Source organism: Arachis duranensis, unplaced genomic scaffold (genome assembly GCF_000817695.3).
Source record: "Arachis duranensis cultivar V14167 unplaced genomic scaffold, aradu.V14167.gnm2.J7QH unplaced_Scaffold_232525, whole genome shotgun sequence".
Classification (NCBI taxonomy): domain Eukaryota; kingdom Viridiplantae; phylum Streptophyta; class Magnoliopsida; order Fabales; family Fabaceae; genus Arachis; species Arachis duranensis.
In genome coordinates, this window is record NW_026264851.1 from 1,164,466 (window position 1) to 1,189,442 (window position 24,977).

At 34.3% G+C, this 24,977-nt stretch overlaps 2 protein-coding genes across 3 annotated transcripts; both read right to left on the reverse strand.

Annotated features, from left to right (window-relative positions):
• Window positions 1–839: 839 nt before the first annotated feature.
• LOC107462030 (uncharacterized) lies at window positions 840–2,257 on the reverse strand. Its single transcript, XM_016080584.3, has 3 exons — window positions 2,090–2,257; window positions 1,485–1,564; window positions 840–1,151 (listed from the first exon to the last, which is right to left on the reverse strand). The coding sequence occupies exons 1-3, from the start codon at window positions 2,201–2,203 to the stop codon at window positions 1,073–1,075; spliced, it is 273 nt and encodes a 90-aa protein (XP_015936070.1). The 5' UTR covers window positions 2,204–2,257; the 3' UTR covers window positions 840–1,072.
• A 15,469-nt stretch (window positions 2,258–17,726) lies between these two features.
• LOC107462027 (homeobox-leucine zipper protein HDG2) lies at window positions 17,727–24,532 on the reverse strand. 2 transcript variants are annotated; one of them, XM_016080582.3, is made up of 12 exons: window positions 24,110–24,532; window positions 23,099–23,428; window positions 22,118–22,404; window positions 21,927–22,044; window positions 21,651–21,839; window positions 20,704–21,159; window positions 20,520–20,621; window positions 20,075–20,450; window positions 19,713–19,984; window positions 19,532–19,627; window positions 19,079–19,456; window positions 17,727–18,299 (listed from the first exon to the last, which is right to left on the reverse strand). In XM_016080582.3, the coding sequence occupies exons 2-11, from the start codon at window positions 23,222–23,224 to the stop codon at window positions 19,091–19,093; spliced, it is 2,388 nt and encodes a 795-aa protein (XP_015936068.1). In that variant the 5' UTR covers window positions 23,225–23,428; window positions 24,110–24,532; the 3' UTR covers window positions 17,727–18,299; window positions 19,079–19,090. The 2 variants fall into 2 exon arrangements, with proteins under 2 accessions (XP_015936068.1, XP_015936069.1); XM_016080583.3 differs by having other exon boundaries at window positions 23,087–23,428; window positions 24,110–24,531.
• Between the last annotated feature and the right edge of the window lie 445 nt (window positions 24,533–24,977).

Here is a 24,977-nt window from a genome sequence, read left to right on the forward strand (position 1 = left end):
TAAGACACTGATTAACTAAACCTAAATAATTATCCTATAGAGATGCCGCCAGTTTGCTCCTTATTTTTTAAAGATATTTTTTCTTTGTTGTTTAAAGGAAGATAATTACAATAACTGTTAGATACACAAATCTGCAAAAATAAATATATAATTATGCATTATTAAAGAATTCCGCATAGGTCTCATCCGCCAATAATTATAAAAGTTACGTTAAAATTATACATCTAAATAAACAATATGGCCAGTCGCCCATTCCACATGTTTTTTATGGGAACATGCTTACAACCTATGCATGATATTGTCTTGTTTTTCAGCTGAAAAGCTTGTTTGTTTATCATTTCTGGGAAAGCATAAGCTTTTTTTTTTAAATTAAAAGAAAAAGGACCCTGTACTTCCCTTAATTATTTCATATATGCTTTGTATTTGGTATGACATTTTATTTAATATTTATAATTGGCAATACATTTTTCATCATACAATCATTTGAGTTAGCTAGAGTAGTCTATCATTCTCTTAGAATTTAAATTTGGCCCAAGGGAAAGTGCAAGATATAGTCTATTAATATTATTGCCAGCTTAATTGAACTGCCAATAATATAAAAGAATTATACATAAATTTATCCAAAATATCCACTTCTTTTCGTTCTATTCCAAAGATTTCAAAATTAACTCAATGTTCTAATCGAATAAAAAGGAAACTTAGAAGTTTGAAAGACAACATTATCATTCCTTAGGAAAGAGGTATGTTTTATCATTTTAATTTTACAGCAAATGGTAGAGCAAGGAGTGGCAAACACTAGGAATTTACATTCTATGTAACAAACATGCAATTTGTGGCGATTATAACAATAAACATGTGATCAAGAAATTATTGTAAGTTATTTCAACAATGCAAGTGGCCATGTTTTTTATTGGACAAGCAACATGCCAACATATACTTCAGAACAAGATGCACAGGATACCTATTTTGCATAGCAAAATAACAAACATAGGTTTAGTTACATATGATCTGCATAAAAACCATCCATGTTGAGGAATGAAGTTGAAAACCAAAGGGATTTGTAGGAGTGGAATTACTCAACTTTTACAGGTTTCTCCTCTCTCTTTGGAGGTTCCAAATCCAGATAGGTAAATGGCTCTGTTGGTTCCTCGCTGCAAAATCCAAAACTGTCATAAGCAACATGACAGAACACTCGCAAAAATGTAATTGGAAAAGTTTTCGGGCTATTTGAGAGTTAGGAAAACTCCTGCCCCCAATAAAATTGCCAGCTTCATTGTATGAGCAATGAAGAAATAGTTGATATGATTCTAATAATGACTAACTCTCTAGGTTTCAAGAACTTATGGCATAACTAATGTAATATAGTAATAGTATATACCACATAGACATGTATATGTTGAAATTGAATGTTGAACTAATTCACAACATTCAGTAGTAAAGATATCCATATTCCAACATAGATAGATGATAATAATAATACTCACCCAGGTTTAGAACGCATGCATTTCCAGAAGAGCTTGAAAGGCCCTGGAACTGTCTTAAATGGGTTCCCCTCAAAACAAGCCTGCACAATTTGTAAAATGATAACAGCAAGTTTATACCAACTAAATAAAGATAACAAGTGAAATAACCAAAGACCTGAAAACTTAAATCCCATGAGTCATTCCATCATGACCATTCTAATAGGTTATATATATATATATATATATTTGCATATTTCTCTCCTCTATCTTGTGTTCTAATGAGATTTCCACAGATTTTACTAATTGAGACATTGAGACATAATTTAGAAAGTTTCATGTTAGTGGCAAGAATGCTTCCATTGTCACTATTAAAACTGAAACTTAGGGATCAATTACAATTTTCTCAGGGCAAAATTCCACGAAATGAAACTAAACAACCATGACTAAAAAAAAAATCACACGCCCTCATTGGAACCTTATCGCAAGAATACAATCAACATGTCCAAAACACCAAATTACGAAATGTTCCTCACAAAAAAAGAAACTTTGGAACACAAATGAAGCGACTTTGAAAGGAAAGAAGACAATTGGAAAAATAGAGTTGAAATTGATGAAGGGGGTTTCACCTGAACGACATCTTCAACACGGTCGTTACATCGGTGAGCTTTGGGTTCACGATGACCCTCTCCGGTGATTCCCCATGGACTCTCTCTCCTCGGCACTGGCCTCGGCTCGCTCATCTTCTTCTTCTGTGCAATTCAACTGAACCTGTCCCTGGAGCTACTCTCTACCGGTTCGTTCTGCTCCTTGATTTGGACTAAATGGGCCTACCTTTACAACTTGGCCCCAATAAGTTTAACAACAAAAAATACTAAGTGGGCCAGGCCCATCTTGAAGGAAGAGCAAGACCAAAAAATAATAAATATTTTAAAAGAGTGTCGAAGTTCGAATTTTACTCTATGTATATAATAATTTATTGGCTAATAGCAAACTTTTAAATAAAATTATCCGCAATGAATTATTCATTAATCTTTTAGGTTGAGAAATATCATAGAAAATAAAAAAATGTGATGTTATTCATATATCAAATATTTTTAATATTTATATAAAAATATAGTTATTATTAATTAATTATATATTTAAGTTATTTTTAATTAATAAAATGAACACATATATTAACTATTAAAAAATAGTAGTGTTAAATAATATCTATTATAAAATTCTAGACTTAGTAGGATTAAAAAAAATCCAAAGAATGAATCACTTCTTAAAAGGTAAATAATACAAATACATTCCATGATCTAAACAAATAAAAGAAGAATAAAATAAAATCGACATGTAAATGGGTTGAGGTATCTAAATAATTCTTCACTTTTTATGTTATTTTGCCCTTAAAAATTATGTGTGTGCTATTTTAAATAAAATTAACTCAAATATACACATTAAGTACCTAATTAAGAGATTCAATTATTGTTCCTATAGTGTACATGAAAAATAAAAAAGGTTATTCCTTTTTTATTTAAATAAATAAAATTAATTATTTGCTCAATTAAATAGGATTTTAATTTTTTATTGCTTTAAATATTTAAGCATGATTTTGCTGGTACAAAGAGCGAAATCAAGGAATATATGGATTGCCTCGTTACTATCAGCAAATGCCGCAAGGATTGAATTCAATAAATTTCGCTGATGCTGGTAGCGAAATCGCAAAATAAGATCTTGTTTATTATAAAAGAAAATCAGTGATACTTATAGAACGAATTTCGCTGTCAATAACAACGCGATCAATGTAATCTTTAATTTCGTTTTTTGTACGAGTAAAATTATGCTTAAATATTTAAAATAATAAAAATCTAAAAATCTCTTTAATTGAATAAATAATTGATTTTCTTTATTTAAATAAAAAAAATACTATTATTTATTACAATCAAGTCATTATTATTCATATTAACATTATATTGATTTATCATTTTTTTAATGAGAAAAGCGAAATAAAACTCCCAAAATAACAAGACAAGAAAAACAAAATTAACCAGCACTTCTCAACTATAGAGTGCCATTACAATCAAGTAACAAGGTATAATAAAGTCGAAGACTTTTCATTGTCGCTTCCTCAGATCCTTTATTCTGACAAGCATATCCAGCTCCATCTCCCGCACGTATGGATTCTTGAGTTTTAGAGAGGACTTTTTATTTATGTTTTGGGATTTACATTTGAGATAGATACCATTTTGAATTCTTCTATTTGGACTTGAAACCTCTTCTTGAGTATGATAGACCCAATATTTATAGAAAATACCTTTTTTAACCCATAAAATATTTTCCGTAACAGACCGTAAGGTTTTTCTAACCTCAAGTTTATTTGTTTGGTCTTTTATTTAGGCTTATTTTGGATGCGACCCATCTTGCATGGTTTTAACATGAGTACCTTGTACACGTACGTTCTCATTACTATTAGATTCACCCCTTAGATTTCTTCGTTCAAGATATCAATAGACCATGCCTAGACCTAAACTATAAACCTATATATGCTAACCAAAATTTCAATATATTATTATTCTCTTTTTTCTTAACTATTTTGTGTATTCAAATGGGATTTGATTTAGACAAGAGAGTAATAAGAACTATTGATGTAAATGGCTAAAAAAAAGAATACTAAACTTTAGAATATAGGTAATGCAATTTCTCTTCTTTATTATTGATAGGATTTTTTTTAGCACTTGCCTTATTCAAGTGTCATTCTTTTTTCAAATTATTCTTTATTTTCAGTCAAAATTTTTTCTTATTTCTTTCTAATTGGTCGTTTGACCATCATCCAAGGTTAAAAAATATTAATATTAAAATAATATCTATTATAAAATAATAGAGTTAGTAGGATAAAAAAAATCAAAGAAGGAACCACTTCTGAAAATGTCAATAATATAAGTATATTCGTTAACCTAAACAAATAAAAGAAGAATAAAGTAAAATCGACATATATAAATGTGTTGACGTATCTAAACAACTCTTCACTTTTTACGTTATTTTTAGCTTAAAATCATGTTTGTGACATTTTAAGTAAAATTAACTTAAATATACACACCTAATATTTAATTAAGAGATTCAATTCTTCACCCTATAATATACATGGAAAACAAAAAGGGTTATTATTTTGCTTTTTTATTTAAATAAATAAAATTAATTATTTACTAAATTAAATAAATTTTTTATTTTTTACCATTTTAAATATTTAAGCATGATTTCGCTGATAGAAGAAGTGAAATCAAGGATTATATGGATTACACTGTTACTATCAGCGAAGTTTGCAAGTATTGAATTTAATAAATATTACTGATACTGGTAGCGAAATCGCGAAAGAAAATCTTGTTTGTCGCGAACAAAAAATCAGCGATATTTATGGAGCAGATTTTCTGCGAATAACAGTATAATCAATGTAATCTTTGATTTTGCTCTTTGTGCCAGCAAAATTATGCTTAAATGTTTAAAATAATAAAAATTTAAAAATCTTTTTAATTGAATAAATAATTAATTTTGTTTATTTAAATAAAAAATTGTTATTATTTATTACAATCAAATCATTATTATTCATATTAGCATTATATTATTTTATTTTTTTATGAAAAAAGTGGGATAAGACTTCGAAAATCACAAAATAAAAAGAATTAACCGACACTTCTCAACTATAGAGTGCAATTACATTCAAGTAATAAGGCATAATAAAGTCAAAGGCTTTTCATTGTTGCTTCTAGGGATCCCTCATTCTAGCAAGCATATCCATCTCCATCTCCATCTCCTTCATATATGGATTCTTGAATTTTAGAAAGAAGTTCTCATTCATTTTTTTGGGTTTAGCATTTGATATAGATACCTTTTCTAGATTCTTCTGTTTGGAATTGAACTCCTTCTTGAACATGATAAGCCTAATCTTTATGGAAGAAGCCTTTTTGGATCCTTGGGATCTTTTTTCATAGTAGGCTGAAGATTTTTCTAACCTCAAACTTACTTGTTTAGTCTTTTATTTCGACTTATTTTAGATGCGGTCCATCTTGCATAATTTTAACATGGATATTTTATACACGTAGGTCCTCGTTACTATCAGATTCATTCCTCAGCGCTCTTCATTTAGGATATCAAAATACGATATCTCTTCTTTACTATTGATAGGATTTTTTTAGTACTCGTCTTATTTGAGCGTCATTTTTTTTAGAAATTGTTCTTTATTTTTAGTCAAAATCTATTCTTGCGTTTTTGAAATTGTTCTTTATTTTTAGTTAAAAAATACTAATGTTAAAATAATATCTATTATAAAATACTAGACTTAGTAGGATAAAAATAAAAAATTCAAAAAAAGAAGTAACCACTTCTTAAAAAGTCAACAATACAAGTACATTCGTTGACCTAAACAAATAAAGGAAGAATAAAATAAAATCGATATGTAAATGTGTTGACTAATTTAATCAACTCTTCACTTTTTATGTTATTTTGCCCTTAAAAATCATGTTTGTGACATTTTAAGTAAAATTAACTAAAACATGTACATCTAACATCTAATTAAGAGATTCAATTATTTTTCCTATAGTGGACCTGAAAACCAAAAAGGGTTATTATTTTGATTTTTTTATTTAAATAAATAAAATTAATTATTTACTAAATTAAATAGATTTTTAGTTCTTTACCATTTTAAATATTTAAGCATAATTTCGCTAGCACAAAGAGCAAAATCAAAGATTAAATTGATTGCGCTGTTACTATCCGCAAATTCTGTGAGGATTGAATTTAATAAATATTGCTGATATTAGTAGCGAAATCGCAAAAGAAAATCATGTTTATCGCGAAAGAACATCAGCAATATTTATGGAGCGGATTTTGCTGTCGACGAAATTATGCTTAAATATTTAAAATAATAAAAATTTAAAAATCTATTTAATTGAATAAATAATTAATTTCGTTTATTTAAATTAAAAAAGTCATTATTATTTATTACAATCAAGTCATTATTATTCATATTAGCATTATATTGATTCATCATTTTTTATGGAGAAAGCATGGCAAAGCTTCGAAAACAATAGAATACGAAAAACAAAATTAACCAGCACTTTTCAATCATAGAATGCCATTACTGGCAATCAAGTAACAAGTCATAATTAAGACGAATCCCATTATTGCTTCGAGATCCCTGATTCTAGCAAGCATATCCATCTCCATCTTCTTCGCGTATGGACTCTTGAATTTTAGAGAGGAGATCTCATTCATTTTTTGGAGTTTAGCATTTTGAAATAGATATCCAAGTTCTTCTATTTGGACTTGAACCCCTTCTTGAGCATAATAGGCCCAATCTTTATGAAAGAGGCCTTTTTGGACTCTTGGGAGTTTTTTCCCGTAGTAGGCCGCAAGGTTTTACTAATCTCAAGCTTACTTGTTTGGTCTTCTATTTGGGCTTGATTTGGTGTGGCCCATCTTGCACAGTTTCAATATGAATACCTTGTACACGTACGTCTTCATTACTATTAGATTCACCCCTCAGCTCTCTTCATTTATGATATCAAAACACGATCTCTTTACTATTGATAGGATTTCCTTTAGCACTCGCCTTATTCGAGTATCATTCTTTATTCAAAATTGTTCTTTATTTTCAATCAAAATATTTTCTTGCTTCTCTCTAATTGGTCATTTGACCATCATCCAAGACCCCAAAACGGGAGAGACTTTGCTCGGCCTTAACTTTCTCTCCCGAATTGGGACTTTCTTGAATAATAGTTTCCATCAAAGAACTGGTCCCTCTCTTCACTAGTCCATCTCCTCCTTAGCTGGATGCGGCAACTAAATTCGATTGCTGGATTTTAGTGACGATGACTTTAGAGCACAGTTCTGTCTTGTGGTCATATTTGTCACATAAGAAGCATATAAGGTGCAAACCTTCGTATTTAATATTAAGATTGTTGCTTAGAATAGAGATTTTAGGAACTAACTTTCTTGTCAGAAAAATTTTACAATGCAAATCCATACGAGCCTTCTTTTAGAGTAAATGAATGTAGTTTGATCAATCTTCAGCATATGACTAATAACCGAGTCAACCCTCCATAGAAAGTGGTGGTTATACGACTCAATCGGCAAATTAGAAATTCTGACTTACACTGCAACGTTCTTTCCCATACTTTTCGAGGATAGGAAAAAAGGCCTTCAACGTTGAACGATCAGGTAATGCCCAAGAATTATCCATGGATATCCAAGGAGAGCATGAGGATAATCTTCTTATTCTGAAAAGTGCACCAGGAAGTAGTCGCGATTTATATCTTTGACTTTTATTGTTTTCTTATTCACCCAATCTCTATGATAAAGACGTTGCTCCATGAATGCAAAAGTGACTTTCTTTTCAAAGATTTTTCACCATTAAAGCTGCATTCCATGGCTTAAACCATTCGTCATTCATTCTTAAACACAGAGAATTAATGGACAAGGATCGAAAGGTTTACTCTATTCCTCCTCTTTACTGTACCAGCAATCTTTCGAGTTGGAAAAGTCTTCCTCCACCACAAATTTCTTTCCTAGGATACTTCCAACCATCATAATTGGAGAAGATAAAACTGAGTCCTTGTACAAGACTTACCTCTTTTTTCGTTGATAGTTCCAACCATCATACTCATTTGGAAGTATTTTCACCTATAATACATGCACAAAAGAGTTAGTAGAAAATACACCTTGCCTGTCAAACTTCCAGACAACTCTATCCTATATGTCAAAAGCTAGTTTAACCGGCCTCAAAGTATCGTGTAATTGATTCACAATTTCCAACTCCCATTGGAATAGCTCACGCCTCCATTGGAAGTTCCAAATCCACTCTAACCCATCCTATAACCCATAAACCCCTATGACAGATTCTTTTTAAAACTTGTCCCGATTTTAATTTTAGTTCTAGTCCATTTTTTGTTTGAGATAGGCATACATTTTCACAAATAAATTGTCCCAGAATAATTATTGTAATCGTTTTTTCACAATATTTAGAATCATAATCATGATGGAGAAAATCCCAATTCAAACGGAATGTATTTAATTTTATGTTGCTGCATGGATCGGGCTTATAGATTATCTCAGTTTTGTCCATTAAAAAAAAATTTAATGCTTGACAAGTTTTTTTTAACTTGTCAAGTTTCAAATTTTAACTGAGAAGAGCCTTGGAAAGTGGAAACCTGTCTTTCAGAGGACCACAACTTAGCCAGACATCTTTCCAAAAATGAGTTCTTCTGTCATCACCAATCTCCATGGACAAGCCAGTTATCATCTTGTCTCTTATATGTTGATCTTTTATCTGTAGCTGACAAATATCCTTCCATGGACCACCTCTAGTAGCTAATGTCAGGGTGGATAATAGTTCATTAGGGGGAGAGATTATTACAAGAGCATACCACCTTCTTCCACAACGAACACTCCTCCTTTGAAAACCTCCACCACAACTTAAACAAGTGTGCTGTGTTATGAACCATTGCATTTTTTACTCTTAACCCAGCTAACTTTTTTGGAGCTTAGACCACTTCCGATCTAAGCAAATCCAAACCATTCCTTCCATCCTCTTTACTCCACAAGAAGCTTCTCTGTAATGAAATAAGTTTCTCCGTAACAGCCTTCAATATCTTATATAAGCTTAAATAATATATCGACTGGTTATTTAATACTGCTTTGATGAGTATCAACTTTCCCACTTTGTTGAGTACCTTAGATTTTCATAAGCTGAGCTTCTCCTCCACTTTGTCTATAATTGGCTACCAAGTCTTGACCAACCTCGGGTTAGCTCCTAAATAAATTTCAAGGTATCTGATCGTAACATCGACATCAACTTAAAGCATCGTAGAAGCCTCTTGTAGTTCTTAATACTCTCCTCCTCTAGCAGACAAAACAACACAGTCTCATCAATAAACGGAAGATGTGACAATTCTATATTGTCTCTCCCAACAAATAATGTAGATATCCAGCCGTTTCTAACTGACTTTTCAATCATTCTATGTAGGAAATTAACAATAAGTACAAAAAAGAATGGAGATAGAAGATCACCTTATCTCAGACCTATTTCCATCTTAAACGGCTTCGTTGGTGAACCATTTATCAACACCGACATAGAAGTTGTGCCGACACACTCCATAACCCACTCCCTTCACCTTCGCCCAAAACCCATCTTCTGCAGAACAATGTCCACAAAGCTCCACTTGACTCTATCATATGCCTTTTAAAAATCCAGCTTAATTATTGCCGCTTCCTTTTTTCTTATTTTAGGCCAATCTACAGTTTCATAAGCAATAAGAGCCTCATCATGTATTTTCCGACCTTTAACAAATGCACTATGAGTTTCTCCAACCAAGCCTGGCATAACTGATCTCATCCTCCTAACCAATACCTTAAAAATTACCTTATGCACACAACCAACCATGCTAATTGGTCCAAGGCCCTTAATCTCCTTAGCCCCAATGAACTTTGTTGCCAATGCAACCCATGTGATATTAGAATCTGTCAGTAACCTAGATGTCTGTCGGTAACACAGCTGCCATGAACTTAACCCAAATCTCATCTAGGGGTGGCAATGAGTATGGTAGGATAGGGTTTGGAGCCAACCCTAACCCTACCTGCGGATTGAGATTTTTATATAACTCAACTCTACGACCCTACCGATGGATTGAGAATATCTCAACCCTAATCCTACCTGTTCTTAACCCGCGAGTACCCAACCCTACCCATGGGTTACAAAAAAGATGCAATATTATTATATAAGTTGATGATAATTTAAAATAGAACTAACTTTTATGTAAAAAAAAAAGTATTAAATTATCAATTCATAGTCTTTTTTTAGTGGCTAAGGATCTTTTGCATTTAGTGAGAGGTTTTGGTTCAACATTTCCTTGAAATATATTTTTATATAAGTATATAATATATACATATATAGGGTGTGGGTTGGTCACATAGGGTTGAAGTTGAACCCGCACCCTACCCGACCCGTACGAGAACCTTACCCGCACCCTATCCTACCTGCTGCGGATAGGGTTGGCAACCCTACCCGACCGGGTGGGGTCGAGTTGGGTACCCGCGGGTAGGTTGCATATTGCCACTCTTAAATTTCTCATCCTAGCACTTCTTAATGAAGTTCAGGTTGTACCCAACACTTCTTGGTGCTCTAGATGATTCACAGTCGCACACTGCATCTCTAATCTCCTCAACTGACGGCAACACCTCCAAAGCCGCAGAATCCTCTTCAACTATCATATCCACCAGTCCATCCCTAAAACCCACCATATGAGACTCTTCCTGATGATATAATTTTTTGTAAAACTCTCTGATAGCAATTTTTATTCTTGCTTGATTTCTTACTAACCTTCCATTAATTACCAGCGCATCAATCCTGTTATTCCTCCTTCTTGTTAAAGCTATGTTGTGGAAGTACCTGGTGTTTTTGTCCATGTCCTTCGCGAGTCGGGATCGCAACATCTGTTTCCAGTGTAATTATTTTCTCACAAACTACTTCTCATAACAAGTTACTAACGCCTGTCTTCTTACCTCCACCATTCCATCATATACCACATTGCTTACCATGTCATCTATCTTCTTGATCTCTTTCTCAAACTTCATAATTTTCTTATTCATGTCGCCAAAATTGTCTCTGTGCCATCTCCCCAGAAGAATCGTCAAGGTCATCAATTTATCTATGAAATGTATCTCCCATAATCCCTTTCATTCCTCTTTAACCATTCTTAGAAAACCTTCATGTGTAAACCATGAGTCTAGGCTCTGGAACGGTCTAGGTCCACATTCTAACCTTGTATCTTCCACTATCATCGAGCAGTGATCTGACAAGCCTCTTGGTCTAACTCTTAAGCGAATCTCTAGGAACTCCTCAACCCATTCCAGACTAACCAGAAGTGTATCAATCCGACTGCAGGAACAACCTCTAAACCAAGTAAACTTACAGTCATTAAGTGGTAAGTCCACCAAGCGCATATCTTGTATCCAATTCTTGAATTCTTCAGCAGATACTATTAAGCTAGCAATACCTTTTCTTTCCTCTACTTGTACAATTTCATTAAAGTTTTCCATGAAGCAACAAGGGACCTAGCATAATCTAGTTGTATAGCTCAACTCCTTCCACACAACAAGTTTCTCATCTCTAGTATGAGCACCATAAACCAAGAAAAAAGCATAGTTGAAATTATTCTTTATTATGATCCCTTCCATACACAACCATCTCTCCCCTTTATAATAATTACTCATTTTAAAAATTATTTCATCCCATGTTAACAACAACCCACCCGATGCACCATCAGACATTCAGACTCAACATATTCCCACCCAGCACTATCACACTCCTAAAAACTTGCTACATCAAACTTCGTCACTACATGCCTTTTAATCTCAATCAAACCTAATATATTCAGCCTATATTTATTCTTTAGGTCATTTATCATTCTCAACTTTCCATCCCTTCTCAACTCCCTAATATTCCACGAACTAAAGATCATTTTAAAAGACTATTACACGCCTTATTTTTATTCTTAGGTCTGCACCATCTTACTTTCACCTTTTGTTTCGTCAATATTCTTTTTTGAGAAATTTTTTTATTTTAAGCTTAGAGGATAGCCATGATATCATCTTCTTCGTTGTACAACATTGCACCAGACTCTACTGCTACTTCACATGTCCTCTTGTTTTCCAACATTTGCTCTTCCAAAGTTGAACTTTGTCAGCAATTTCCTCATGATTTTCATCTCCGTCTTCCCCCCTTTGAGTATCTCCAACTCCATCCCCACCCTGCACCAACATTCTCCAATCTACCTTCGATCCACTACGTCCATTTACAGCATTAATAACATCAACTTCCTTATTTGCCCAACTTCTGTCTTCAGCTTTATTTATAGACTTGTTCTCCCCATCTGAACCATTTTTCCCATCAATATCCTCAAAGTTCCCACGTCGCTAACCTCCCTGATTCCACCATTTTTACCTCCGACAGCTCCATCATCTCCATAGTCTCTATTTGCCAGGAGCTCAGCGTTATCAGCCCCTTCAATCCCTCTAATTCTATCATCCTCTAACTCCGCCGGTACCGCCATGACTTCCTCATTCCCAAATGCCTCTACATCGTCGCTTCCATCATTCACAACCTTCTCAACCACAACCCCGTCATTCACCAAAACAATATGGTTCACAAAGCCATGGCTCCCACGTTTCAACCCTCAGCCTTTTTCCAGCTCGTTGTGTTCGTGTGTCTTAGGTTAATTCAGCGCCTCCACCTCCATGAATCCTTCCTCTAGCTATTGCGTTATGAACGGGTCGGCTCTCCCTTAGGTTATTGTGCTCCACACAACCCGGACCACTTAACTTGCATGCCCCAGCACCCCTCAAGGTTGAGCTTGATGAATCAGTTGGGCCAAATGCATTTCATAGCCCATATTGTAATTACTAGTATTTTTGGGCTAGCTTTTTTTAATGCTAATGTTTATTATTTTTACCCTTATGGAACTCCTTTGCAGCACACAATTCAAGTTGTCAAAGATCCAAGATATGGTTTCATTCGAATCTTCTTTATTACTCATTATGGCACCCCCCCCCACAAAATCAGCACTTCCTTCAATAACATCATTATTTGATTTGTACGTCACCAAATTAAAATGATTCTCTTTTAAATTTTCATTAATCCACTCGTTTAAAATACTTTATGAAATTATCATTCTATCCTTAGCTTCTTTACTCGCTCGAGTCACCGCCATTAGCAGTTCAGTCGCCTGGTCTACGCATTCCGGTAGGTTTGTTTGCCTACCGACCTGACAGCCGCATCTGTACAGTTACCTACATTACTTTTTCTTTGTTGTTCACAGCTTGTGTCTCCATCAGCGTATCATTATCCAACTTACAACCTATTCCATATATCTCGCGCCCTACCTCTTTTACCAAAACATCAAAGCCGTTGATGCCTATTGTAATATGTATCCATTCGTTGATCACGTCCATAACACATGCATCAATTTGTACTCATCCAACACTGAAGCATTTACACCATTCCGTCATCGTATCACACCCAACTATTTCATCCCATTGACCTCCTATGGTTTTAAACATTTCCACAGACCAGACATGCAACGGAACTCCAAAATATTCTAACCACACGCTTCTGATTTTACTTCGCTATCCGATTCCTCCTATCTCCATACACTATAGAAAAATTGTAGAAGACTATTCATTTTAAAAGTGTATGTCTGTTCAACGCTTAACACACTATCAAAGGTCAGTAAAACTTTGTATGCCCTCAGTTCTCATACTTGGATGACTTGAGGTAGGTTTTTTGTAATCTGATCTTTCAAAGAGTTAAAATTAATAGCAATTGTTGTCCCTCCCACGAGGCTTTTCTGTAACCAGTCTAAATTTTTTTACCACAGCTACTTCCACATTTTTTGTCCACCCGTTTTCATGTAAATCTAGGTCTTTGGTCTCCTTTCTTGGTTCTTTTGTATTCATCTGGCTCAATGTTCTAAAAATCGGTTCGAACCGGCCGGTCAAACCGATCGAACTGTGAACCAGACCCAAGAACGACTCGGACAATCAGCAAAACTGCAAAATCTAAAAATCAGAATTGAACCGGTGAACCGGTCAGTCGAACCGAACCGTGACCCGGCCGGTTTTTAGCTGGCAACAGAACGCTGCCGTTTTTTGCCTCTGAAACCCTAAATGGCTAAATCAGTTACCAAATGTCCAAATCCCTAATTGCCTTCTTTGCTTCAGTGCTTCTCATTCATCGAGCTTCACTAAAGCTGCTTCAGAGGTGAAGTGAACAGAGAAGTGAGAACTGAAAACGCCTCACTCTCACACGGGTAGAGCCACCGCAGCAGCCGTCGAGAACTGAGAACACCTCACTGTCATCGTCGAGAACTGAGAACGCCTCACTCTCACCATCGTCCCTTCGCTGTCTCCCACTCTCCCTATTGCATGTTCTGTTGAAGCCTTGAAGGTGCCTTCCAGCTTCCAGAATTCCAGGTAATATTTTTTTTAGTTATGATTGTTTGATTTCTGATGAGTTTGATTTGAGTATTTCTTTGAATCTTTGATTTGGTGAAGCTCTGTGACAGTCACATGATGAACACCGAAACTGTAAACTTTGAAACTCTGTCTCCCTATTTTATTTTTCTTTGAACTGTGTAGTGTGAAACTGTAAACTGATTCAACATTCAACTGATCTTGCTAAACTGAACTGTGAACTTTGGTTAATAATTGTTGTTTACTGATTAGTGATTACTGAAACTGAACTGATTTTGCTTTGTTTATTGAACTGGATTTTGTTGTTTGTTCTTTAATTATGAATAATTTTGAATAATTTTGGATGTTGTTTGTTGTGAACTTGAGAGTTGATTAATTGTTTGGATGTTGTTTGTTGAGATTATTGGGTAGTGGGTTGCTGTGATATTATGATTGGATTGTATTATTATTGCTCTGTCTGTTCTGAAATTGATTAGTGATTTTCTGAATGTGAAATCAATCAAAGAAATTGATTTTGTGTTGTCGAAATTATTGCTAAAATGGGTTTGTTACTCTGTTGCTGCTGTTTTTTAATTTATGAGTATACTATTTTTGAATTTTTGTTGATAGATTTATTGATTTCAGAGTTTAGGGTGATTATTTGTTGCTGTGTTTTAATTTTAAACCAACTTGATGCTTTCAAAAAATTAACAAACAGCATATGTCCCACGTTATTGATTTAGAGCAAGGAAATCATGAAGATGATGCTGTTGTTTGAGGTCTTGGGAGTGCTGTTGATGATGGTAGTGTATTTCTCTTTTGCAGAAGATAGTGGTTCAAGCCACTCTCATTTCTAATATTTTTTACTTCATTCTTTAACTACAAAATTTGGTTTCTGATGCTTTTTAATGCTAAATTTGATTGATTATGTGGATATTTAGATACCCTTTTATTTATGATTCATGGAATTGAGAATTGGATTGTTTAGTACTGCTCTATCTGTATACTTGTTCTATATCTTGGTGTTGAGTCTCACAAATATTCTCAATTACTTATAGCTGTGATTTCCTTCTTGAATAGAATTTTATTTTTTCAAAAGAAATCATAGAGGATTAGGATTGTGGATTTTTTAATTTAGTGATGAATGTAAAGCTGAAGACGATGATGACAAAAGTGCTTGGAAACATATATTTTAAGAGAGTTTAAAAAAAATTTTGAGTTTGTAAATTAATAAGATCATATAGTTTTAGTGTGTTTATTTATATTTTATTTATTATTTCATTATAAAACGATTTTTTTGGTTCAACCACGATCGAACCGATTGAACCTGAAAATAGTGAACCAGTAGCTAGAGCAGTTTGATAACCGGTTCGATTTTCAGAACCTTGTTCTGGCCCTCTATCTGAACCTCCTCGTGCTGTGGCCGGCGAATAATAGTGTTTGATAATCTTCTTTTCTTGAAGTTCTCTTCATTTCATTCGTACTTCACATTTTCCTATACTTCGTTTTTCCACAAAAATAACATTTTCTCTCAACCTCATTTAATTCATTTTCCTTATAGCCATCAAGGCCCCTCTCTTCATGGTGTAACGTATAAATGCAAAATTTTCAATAATTTTTTCGATTCTAAATTTTTGGGTCTTTCTCTTGTTTTTTATACCTATTTCTTTCTGTATTTTTCACCCACACTCTCTTTTCCACGTTCTCTTATTTTTTAAAATCCTATTTAGTTGATTGTTAACCGTTAAGGATTGACTGCATTAATAAATATTTTTAGTTTTTTACTCAATGTTCTTTCTTAGTATATATTATCCATATAATATCATTGAAAGTGTTCAATAATCCTTCCGAAAAAAATCTCAACAAACTATTCTCCTAAATTGTTTTACGTAAGGTTTGTTGTGTTTAGTATGTGATAAAATATATAGAGTAAAATTTTATAGATGAAATCTATGTAATGTTGATGGCAATTATTGAAAACAGATAGATACCGCAACAATCCTTTGAGGTGGTGCATATTTTTCAAGAATCTTAGCAAACAAAGTAGTTGAGATGTTTTAGTCGCAACTATATGTGATCATGTAGAGATTCTTTAACAAGGATATGGATAAAGTTCTACAACATTAAAGCTTTGTTTTGATTATGAGAATAGAATAAAATAAGATATTGAAAATAAGATACAAAAAATATATAAACAAAAATTAATATTTTTATATTTTATTTGGTGATAAATTAAAATAAATTATGAAAATTTAATTTATTTTTATTTTTTATTTAAAAAATTAATTTTAGTATTTTTTCTATTAGAATAGATACAAAATACATTGATTCAGTGTCTAAATATATTATTTCTATTTATATCTAATCTATTAAACGTGATTTTATGTTTCTATATTTTTATTTTAGTGTCCTATATCTTTATAAACAACTAGAACCTAAAATCTCGATCAAATCAAAGTACGTTACTTATAGAAATTAATCATATAAGTAATAAGCTTGATTATTGCGACATATATAGAAAAATAATAAAGTAATTCAATTCCCAATTACTGGATAACAATAATCAATTTTGACAAAATTAGACGCAGTTTTCAAACGATAAAAAAAAATAGAAAAAAGAAACATTATTCATTTCCCTTGATGTAAAATCTATGGACAAAGCTAGGATCATACTACATTTTAGGAGCAAATATCAGTATTATATATGAAGCAGAGACAAGTCAATTTGAACATTTGATATTTTGATGTTGAAATTGATAACCAACCCATACTTTCATATTTATGGGAGCTTGCTCCTTTTACTGCTGTTACGTTAGAGATATTGACACTACAAGAAAACACTTTAAACATTTTCTTTTGTGCCTCTAAATCAACACCTAGATGTGGGATATGACATTAAACATGTTTATATGCCATATATACATAGGATTAAAAAATTAAATAGATAAATAAGTCATGATGAAATTTTTTATTTATCAACCTAAACTTCTAGAAAAAATGGTATCATGACATCAAAATTTTATATCCAAAAGATTTAGAATTTAATTTTTGGTAAACACTAAAAATAAAAAAAAAATAGCATAAAACAAAGAGAAAAAAGACTTATCCAAAAATTAAACAAAAAAAAAACTCTTACTTAATTATATATGTTGTCTGCTTTTATTAGTTTATATTTTTTAAGAAACTAATATCATGACACCAGGAAAATTAATGAAAGCAACAATGCAACATACATCTCAAAATCCATATATATATAAAATAAGAAAAATATGAATGAGGTGAAGAAATTGATGTGAGAAATTAAATTAGCCACCGTTTAGTAGTGGTGCAAGCTTTCCATTAAACTTGCAAGTGCTAAAACACAAATAACAACAACAATAATAATATTAATTGATTAGCACAAGTGAAGAAGGAAGAACATAAGAGGGGGTACGTTAAAGCTAGACGCCAGTTACATATCCAAAAAAGCTAAGAACAACAATAAAAATTAAACCCTAGCTAAGAATAAAATATTAATTATGTTGTTTTGTCTTGAGAAGGTGATGAACGAAGAAGAGAATGAAGTAGTAATTAAGGTCTTAATCGAAGCCTCTTAGCTCGATATATAGCTTGTTTGGTATAATAATATTCAAGGGAAGTCAATTCCCGAACCTTAATCCTCTAAGCACTGATCATATAAAGTTGGTGATGATCGATGTGCAAAGAAGGGTTCATGCAATAAGGTGCGCTCTTGACTTCTCCCCCCATTTCCTTAGCTTGTTTTGTGTATAAGCCGAACTTCCCAAACATACACCTTCCTCCATCATTTCTCCAAAATGCAATGCACCCCCCATTTTCCTTCTTCTAATACAACTGCATATCAAGGTTTAAACCAAAGACATTAATTCACGCTTCCAATTTGTTAGATCATGTACATTATTAGAAAATGTAAGTGTTTATTATTATAGGAAAAGTATAGGTAGATAATGAAAATATTAAACAATTTGAACAATGGATATTTTGGATGTTCAATTCACTAGGTGTATGGATAGTTATTCTAATATTAAGATTGAGGAATGCTAGGGGCCAGCAACTTTGGTATTTTGTAACCATCAATTGGTCATCAATAGTATTTTTAATGGTATGAAATTACATTCAATGATGAGAAATCACTCACTTTTTTTTTATGGTTAAATACTAGCCAAAAAACACAAAAAGTTGTTGGTCCTTAGACTTTTCCATTAAGATTTAGGTGAGTAATTTGAAAATGTGATGTGTTTTACTTGGATTGGGCTAATTTTAGAGCTGTTTAAAAAAAAATCATTGGTTACCTAACATAACCCATTATTATATTATATACACATAGACCTTAAATTTAGCATATGAGCATAATATTTCTCACTCAAACCCTAGTTTCCAGCACCAAAAAGGGACAATAACACCAAGAATGAACCGTATAAATCATGAATTAGGTTTCATCAATGTTTTGTTGATCATATTAGTGGCGAATTTAGAAAATAGGACAAAAATGATATAAGAAATAACATGGATCAGAAATGGTCAAATTATGTACCAAAAATTCTAGAAAAGATTGTGATTTTATTTTTATTATGTGGCGTCAATTAGGTGAGAAATATAATGCAAGTTCATACCATAGGTTTTCTTTATGAAGGAGCTTCTCCAGATAAAGAAGCCTTAATTCTCTCAACAGTGCAAGCAATAAGGTTGTTAACAGTGGCAACAGAACCAAGAGACAGCTTGGCGGTTGGAACGGAATCAACCAGTATTTGAAACGCAACAGTTAAGAGAGAACCACCATGTCCACCGGCTTCGCTGCCTCCGTCCGGCGTTGTCCCGTCCGGAAGAATAGCGAAGCCAGAAGGAAGAAGCGCCACATAGTCAGGATCTCCTCCATTCAGAACCACATTCATGGCAACAATGTCCACTGGGGCATAGATCACAAATGACCCAGTTGAATCCGTGCAACTCTCTTGCAATATCAACATGTTACTCTGGCTTGAATTCGCACTCTGAAACAAAGAAAAGCATTTTTCAATATATATATACTAAATAAAGTAAATTGTAGGTCAAAGTACGTAACATACGTTGACTCGAAGGAGAGAGACACAATTTCCAGTATCTCTTCCATTAGCAATATGTGCCATTTCTTGAACAACTCCACCATTGGAAAGGATGTCCCACTGTTTGATTTTTCCAAAGCTAGTTAGACATACATGAAGAGTAGAAGAAAGATTTTAACTGAATTTGATAGTTAAAAACGGTGACCTCGCTTCTGGAATTCTCGTCACGGAGGAATTCAAAGACCCTTTTAGGAGGTACTGGGAGCCAGAAAGAAGTAGCAGCACTGAGAACAATGCCAGGTGGCCTTCCAGGGTCATCCACACTCTTACGTGTCATGACTCTGACGTCATCCGCACCCGTTCCAGAAAGCGTTGTCCACGTGTGCGCCGTTGAAGCACTCACTCCAGCACAAAAGCTTATCACCATTCTCTCCGCCAGTTTCAGCATGCTCTTCCTCCCTTCTTGATTTGTTATCACTGTTAGTTCTCAAAAAAATAAAGAAAAAAAGGAAGTTATTTATTAATAGTAGATGTAGGCTTAATTATTGTAATTAATTATTTGCGTACCTCCAACATCAACGGTGGGAATGTTAGTTGCCATGGCACTAGCGAGCCTTTCACACTGGCGATCCAAGGTTGCAATCCAGCGTTTGGCACCGAAGGCGTGACCAGAGCTAACAAGCTGCTTATAGAGACTATGAACGCCTCTGTCATCAACTTCAACGTGCTCAACCCATATGACCTTGGAGTAGCCGTTGGGCATTTCTTGAATCAAGCAACCAGAAGGCCTTCTCCTGCACCTGGCCGAAGGACTAGGCCGCAAATTGTCCAACGACACGTCCACCACTGCCCACGTGCCGTCCGCGTGCTGCTTACAATACCTTACGAAATAGCTCTCTCTTGTTGGCACCAGCGGCGAAGGCACTTGTAACTCCGCCGTCATCTGCATCAGTACATATTAATTAACAATATGCATTCATGCTCCTCTCAATCCATGTATATATACACATACCACTTGCAAGGCACCGTTATAGTTTCCTGCTACCCCTGTTGATAGAACTTCTAGAGTCACCGCTCTTGAAACTATTCCAGAGAAAACTGTCGACCATTGGTTCTGATCAAACAAAAACAAATATTTTTTTTATTATCATGCATCTTGACAGAAATCTCAACATGCAATTGATTAGTATTATTACCACATCCATGAGAATCTCAACAAGGTTAACATGGTTCATGATGACAACAGCGGTTTCTCGTGAAGCCTCACATTTGAATCCATTAGGTTTGGGTCCAATTCCACGGGGGAAAGATCTGACATATTCATCCTCGTTAAGCACAGTGGTGGCACCATCAAGTGTGGTCAACCAAAGAGGCTCACCCATCTGTGCCATCCCAATCAGCTCCTCCATGGCCGCTACGGCCAGCTCTATTATCATTGGCTTGTCTGCTTCAGTGGGCCCACTTATTGGCCTCAGAAGATCTCCGGCTCCACCTCCTCCGTACATGTCGCCACCACCCATGCCCGCTTGCCCACCGAAACCACCAATGCCGAGTTCTAGCGGACGTGCTGGAACTGAGGATGATGAAAGGAGTGGGTAGTTCACCACTGGCTTCCCCACGTACTTTGCAGCAATGGCAGAAATCCGATCAATCTGAACATCAAAAGTAACAAACACAAATTAAACACTTCAAGTCTCATCAACTTCAACTACATATATTCTTGAATCTAGGGTTTGTCGGATAGAGGGGGAAATGTTGTTTTGTTACCAATATATACTGTCATTGCAAGTGTTTAAAATTACTAACAATTTATTTAGTTTAAAGTGTAAACTTACATGCAATTATGTACAGTTGTATTCATCTAAGATTGATAAGTAAAAAATACTGTTAGATAATTTAATATGTTCTTTTAACCATTCTAAACGAGTTTATAACTTTGTGCTTGTGGCTAGTGTAGTATATATTTAGAGCAAGGCACTTATTCCCGTGTCAGACTAATTTAACACGATAAATTAGTGGGAAACTGTTGGTTTCAACTTTGATTACACGTTTTTCACAGTTATTATTTGGCAAATAGTAAGTAGCAAGAAACAGAGAGAGAAGATTGTTATTGTTGGTAAGGTGCATATTGTATGTAGTATACCTCTTCCCTTAGCCTGGCATTTTCAAGCCTCAAGTGATGCTCATCAAAAGACATTTCTCCAATGGCGGTTGGTCCACCACAGTTGGGGCAAGAGGCATTGCTAAGAGCCTCCCTATACCTCATGTTATCCGCTCTCAGCTTCTCGTTCTCTGTCCTTAGCTGCGTGTTCTCGTGCCTCTCATGTTGCGTCTGCACGGATATTAACATGTATATTTATTTGCGTGTCTTTACCCAACAGTTTAAGCTTTTGAAAGAAAGTGCGTGGTTAGTGGTTACCTTCATTTGAGTGCGCTTGTTCTGGAACCAAAACTTCACTTGCAATGGCTCTAACCCTAACTCACGGCTCAGTTCCTTCCTTTGCTTGTCATCTGGGTGCGGACACTCCTTAAAGAATCTAAAGGAACCAAAATAAATAAATAAATCCAAAAATGTGAATATAAAATTGATTATCGTTTATAGCTGCTTACGCTTCCATTTCCTGGATCTGGTGCTGGGTGTGGCGGTGGTAACGCTTCTTCTTGTTAGGGCGGGGGTCTTGGTCCTCGCCGGAGGCGCCACCTTCTTGGTTCTCGCTGCCGGACTTGGTGGCGCTGTCGAACTCGTCCTCTCGGATTCTAGGGACGTCGCTCTCCGGCGTGTTCTGACCCATCTCGAGGCCGTGGTGGTGCAATTGACCACCTTCCATCATGTTGGCTTGAAACATATCCATGGATCTTTGGTGATGTGTCTCCGAACCCTTGTTGTGGTTCTCAATCTAACATCAACAGAATACGAGGTTTATAGTACAAGTACACTAAGTCATTATTCTTTTATTAATTTCTTTTTTAATGTTACTATTTTTCTTTATCTATTTTGTTAGTGTTGAAAAATGGTGAAAAAGGGTTTATGTTTGTGCTGAAAACTTGGGTGGTGAGTGGGGTTTGACTAGAGTACTAGATTTATGTTTTTGAGGTAAGCAACTGAGCTTCCAAACAGTGAAAATCGAAAAGGATAACGCGCTTTACGAATATCGAGAAGGATGTTTATTTTCCAACTGGTAAAAAAATTAAAAAAGAAAATAAAATGGCGCTGTAGAGACTGTGATGAATCCAGACATAATAGATAGACAAGTAGCTAGTCAAATTAGCATCAAATATGGGAAACAAGAACAAGAAAAATTGTTGCGAAAATTTTGAATAAGGATGTTGAAATTAATAATTAAGCGACTAATTAATTAATTTAATGGAAAAGTCTAGGGGACCAGCAGTTTTGTTGAATTTTGGCCAGCATATAATCAGCAGAGGAAGGTGAGCCATTGGATGAAATCTCACACCAATCTCACACCATCAAATCATCATTGATGGCTAATTGATGGCTAACAATCACAAAAATTGCTGGCCCCTAGCATTGCTCTTAATTAATTAATTAATTAAATTAAATTTAAAAGTGAAGCGCACCAATTAATTAACCTGGCCAAGAGAGAGTCCAGAGGAAGACGAAGATCCAAACCCACCCCCAAGGCTGTTTCCATTGTTGGTCCTTCCGATCATCGATGACATCATGTTTCTCGCCGGAATCATAATACCGGCTGGCATATTTCTCCACAACCCCCAAAACAACACACAACAACAATAATAATAGTAATAACAACTTTGTTATTGGGTTCGAGAGTTAGATTTTCTTAGACCCTTTTACTAATTCGATGAATTCGGCTTCCGATCCAAGTTTGGATCCTTTAATTTCTCTTTAGATTCTAGCAGCTGGTACGGCGGTGTGGCAAGGCTAATGTGCGTACGTCACTACAGATAAAAATGAAGTTAACATAATAACATATTAACATGTATAACATATACTATATAATAATAAGCAACGTGATCAAATAAAATAAAATTTAGGCAAATTAGAAAACGTTGACGTATTAATTAAGGGCTTCTTATTATACTATTTTTTCAGAGTGAGAGAATTATGTGTAAGGAAGAAAAATTAATGATAGTAGAGGAGGGTTGGACTAAAATTTTTTCTGAGTGTTTCTAAGGATTTCCGAAAGAAATGTGATGTAATATATGACATATATATAAGTGACTGAAAATGCAGAGAAGAAAAGTGTACTATTGTTGACAATTTTCTGAAACTACAAAAATCAACTCGCAAAGGATCATATCAGGATATGAAAATACAGTAATAATTTATTTTTGTTTAAGAAAACAAGAAAAAAAAAGGGGGGAATATATAAGGCCAACGAAGATCTAGGGAAAAAAAATTAAAAAAATCCAACGATAGTTCTTGCTTTCCTTTATATTTAAGCAAACCACCGTTTCCTTTTCACATTCTAGCAACCCTAGCTATATATGCAAGAGTGAAACCAACTCACTCAAAAATAAAAAAATAAAAAAAAAATCAAAAGGAAGATTTCAAAGACAGCAGCACCGATTTGGTTTTGAAGAAAAAATAATAATGAATGATCTGAAACTCTCACTTACCAGTGAGGTGTGGTAGTTGCTGGGGAAGCTAGAGCTATATATGTATAATAAGAAGATAAAGGCAGTTAATTTAGATCTGCTTTTGGGGTATAAGCAGAAGCTTGTTGCCTTAAAAGGGAGCCTTTTGAGGGATAACAAAGGTTGTTTTGAGGAGAGTTATGGAAAAGGGTTGGTTATAGGGTAAGCAGTGAAGAAAGGTTGAAGGTAGGAAAAAGAAGAAGAAGAAAAAAAAAGATGATGTTCACATGGAGGAAGGAGAAGAGAGAAAGAGTGAGGACAAAGGAATTGAATTGAAGGATGGAAGAAAGAGAGGAGAAAGAGGGGGATGGAGAAAAATGTGGCAGCGATGAGTTATTGCTGAGCGTATTGAGATGGTGCAATTGCATTAAATGGTGGTGCCAAAGAGGTGTGTAGTAATTTGCTAGTGACTAGTGAGAGAAAGTGAAAGAGAGAGAGAGAGAGAACCCATATTTATTTTTTTTATTTTTTTTATTTTTATGTATTTGGGCATTGGGAGAGAGTTGATAGAGCAACCAATGACGGCTACTAAATTAAACTAAATAAATTTAACAGGTCATTAATATTTACATATGTATAATTTTTTGTGTTTCTATTTACACATATTTCTCTTTTTTCTTTTCGTTATTTTTCTCTTTTGTTATTAACGTCATCAACATCACCACCTCCTCCTCCTCTTTCTCCTTCTTTTTTTATTGGAATTTTTTCTCTTTTTTCATTTTCCTTCTTCTCCTCTATCATCTTCATCATCATGATCATCATTGTTATAGTCATCATCGTCATCTTCTTTTTATACGTATCGTTGTTATCGTTATCGTTATCATCGTTATTATTATCATTATCGTAGAAT

Coding starts and splice junctions, on each gene's coding strand:
- LOC107462030 (XM_016080584.3), bottom strand. CDS start 2,203: ATGAGCGAGCCGAGGCCAGTGCCGAGGAGAGAGAGTCCATGGGGAATC. Junction 1,565..2,089: donor GTGTTGAAGATGTCGTTCAG/GTGAAACCCCCT, acceptor CAAATTGTGCAG/GCTTGTTTTGAGGGGAACCC. Junction 1,152..1,484: donor TGCATGCGTTCTAAACCTGG/GTGAGTATTATT, acceptor TGGATTTTGCAG/CGAGGAACCAACAGAGCCAT.
- LOC107462027 (XM_016080582.3), bottom strand. CDS start 23,224: ATGCCAGCCGGTATTATGATTCCGGCGAGAAACATGATGTCATCGATG. Junction 21,840..21,926: donor ACAAGCGCACTCAAATGAAG/GTAACCACTAAC, acceptor ATATCCGTGCAG/ACGCAACATGAGAGGCACGA. Junction 21,160..21,650: donor ATGCCAGGCTAAGGGAAGAG/GTATACTACATA, acceptor TTTGATGTTCAG/ATTGATCGGATTTCTGCCAT.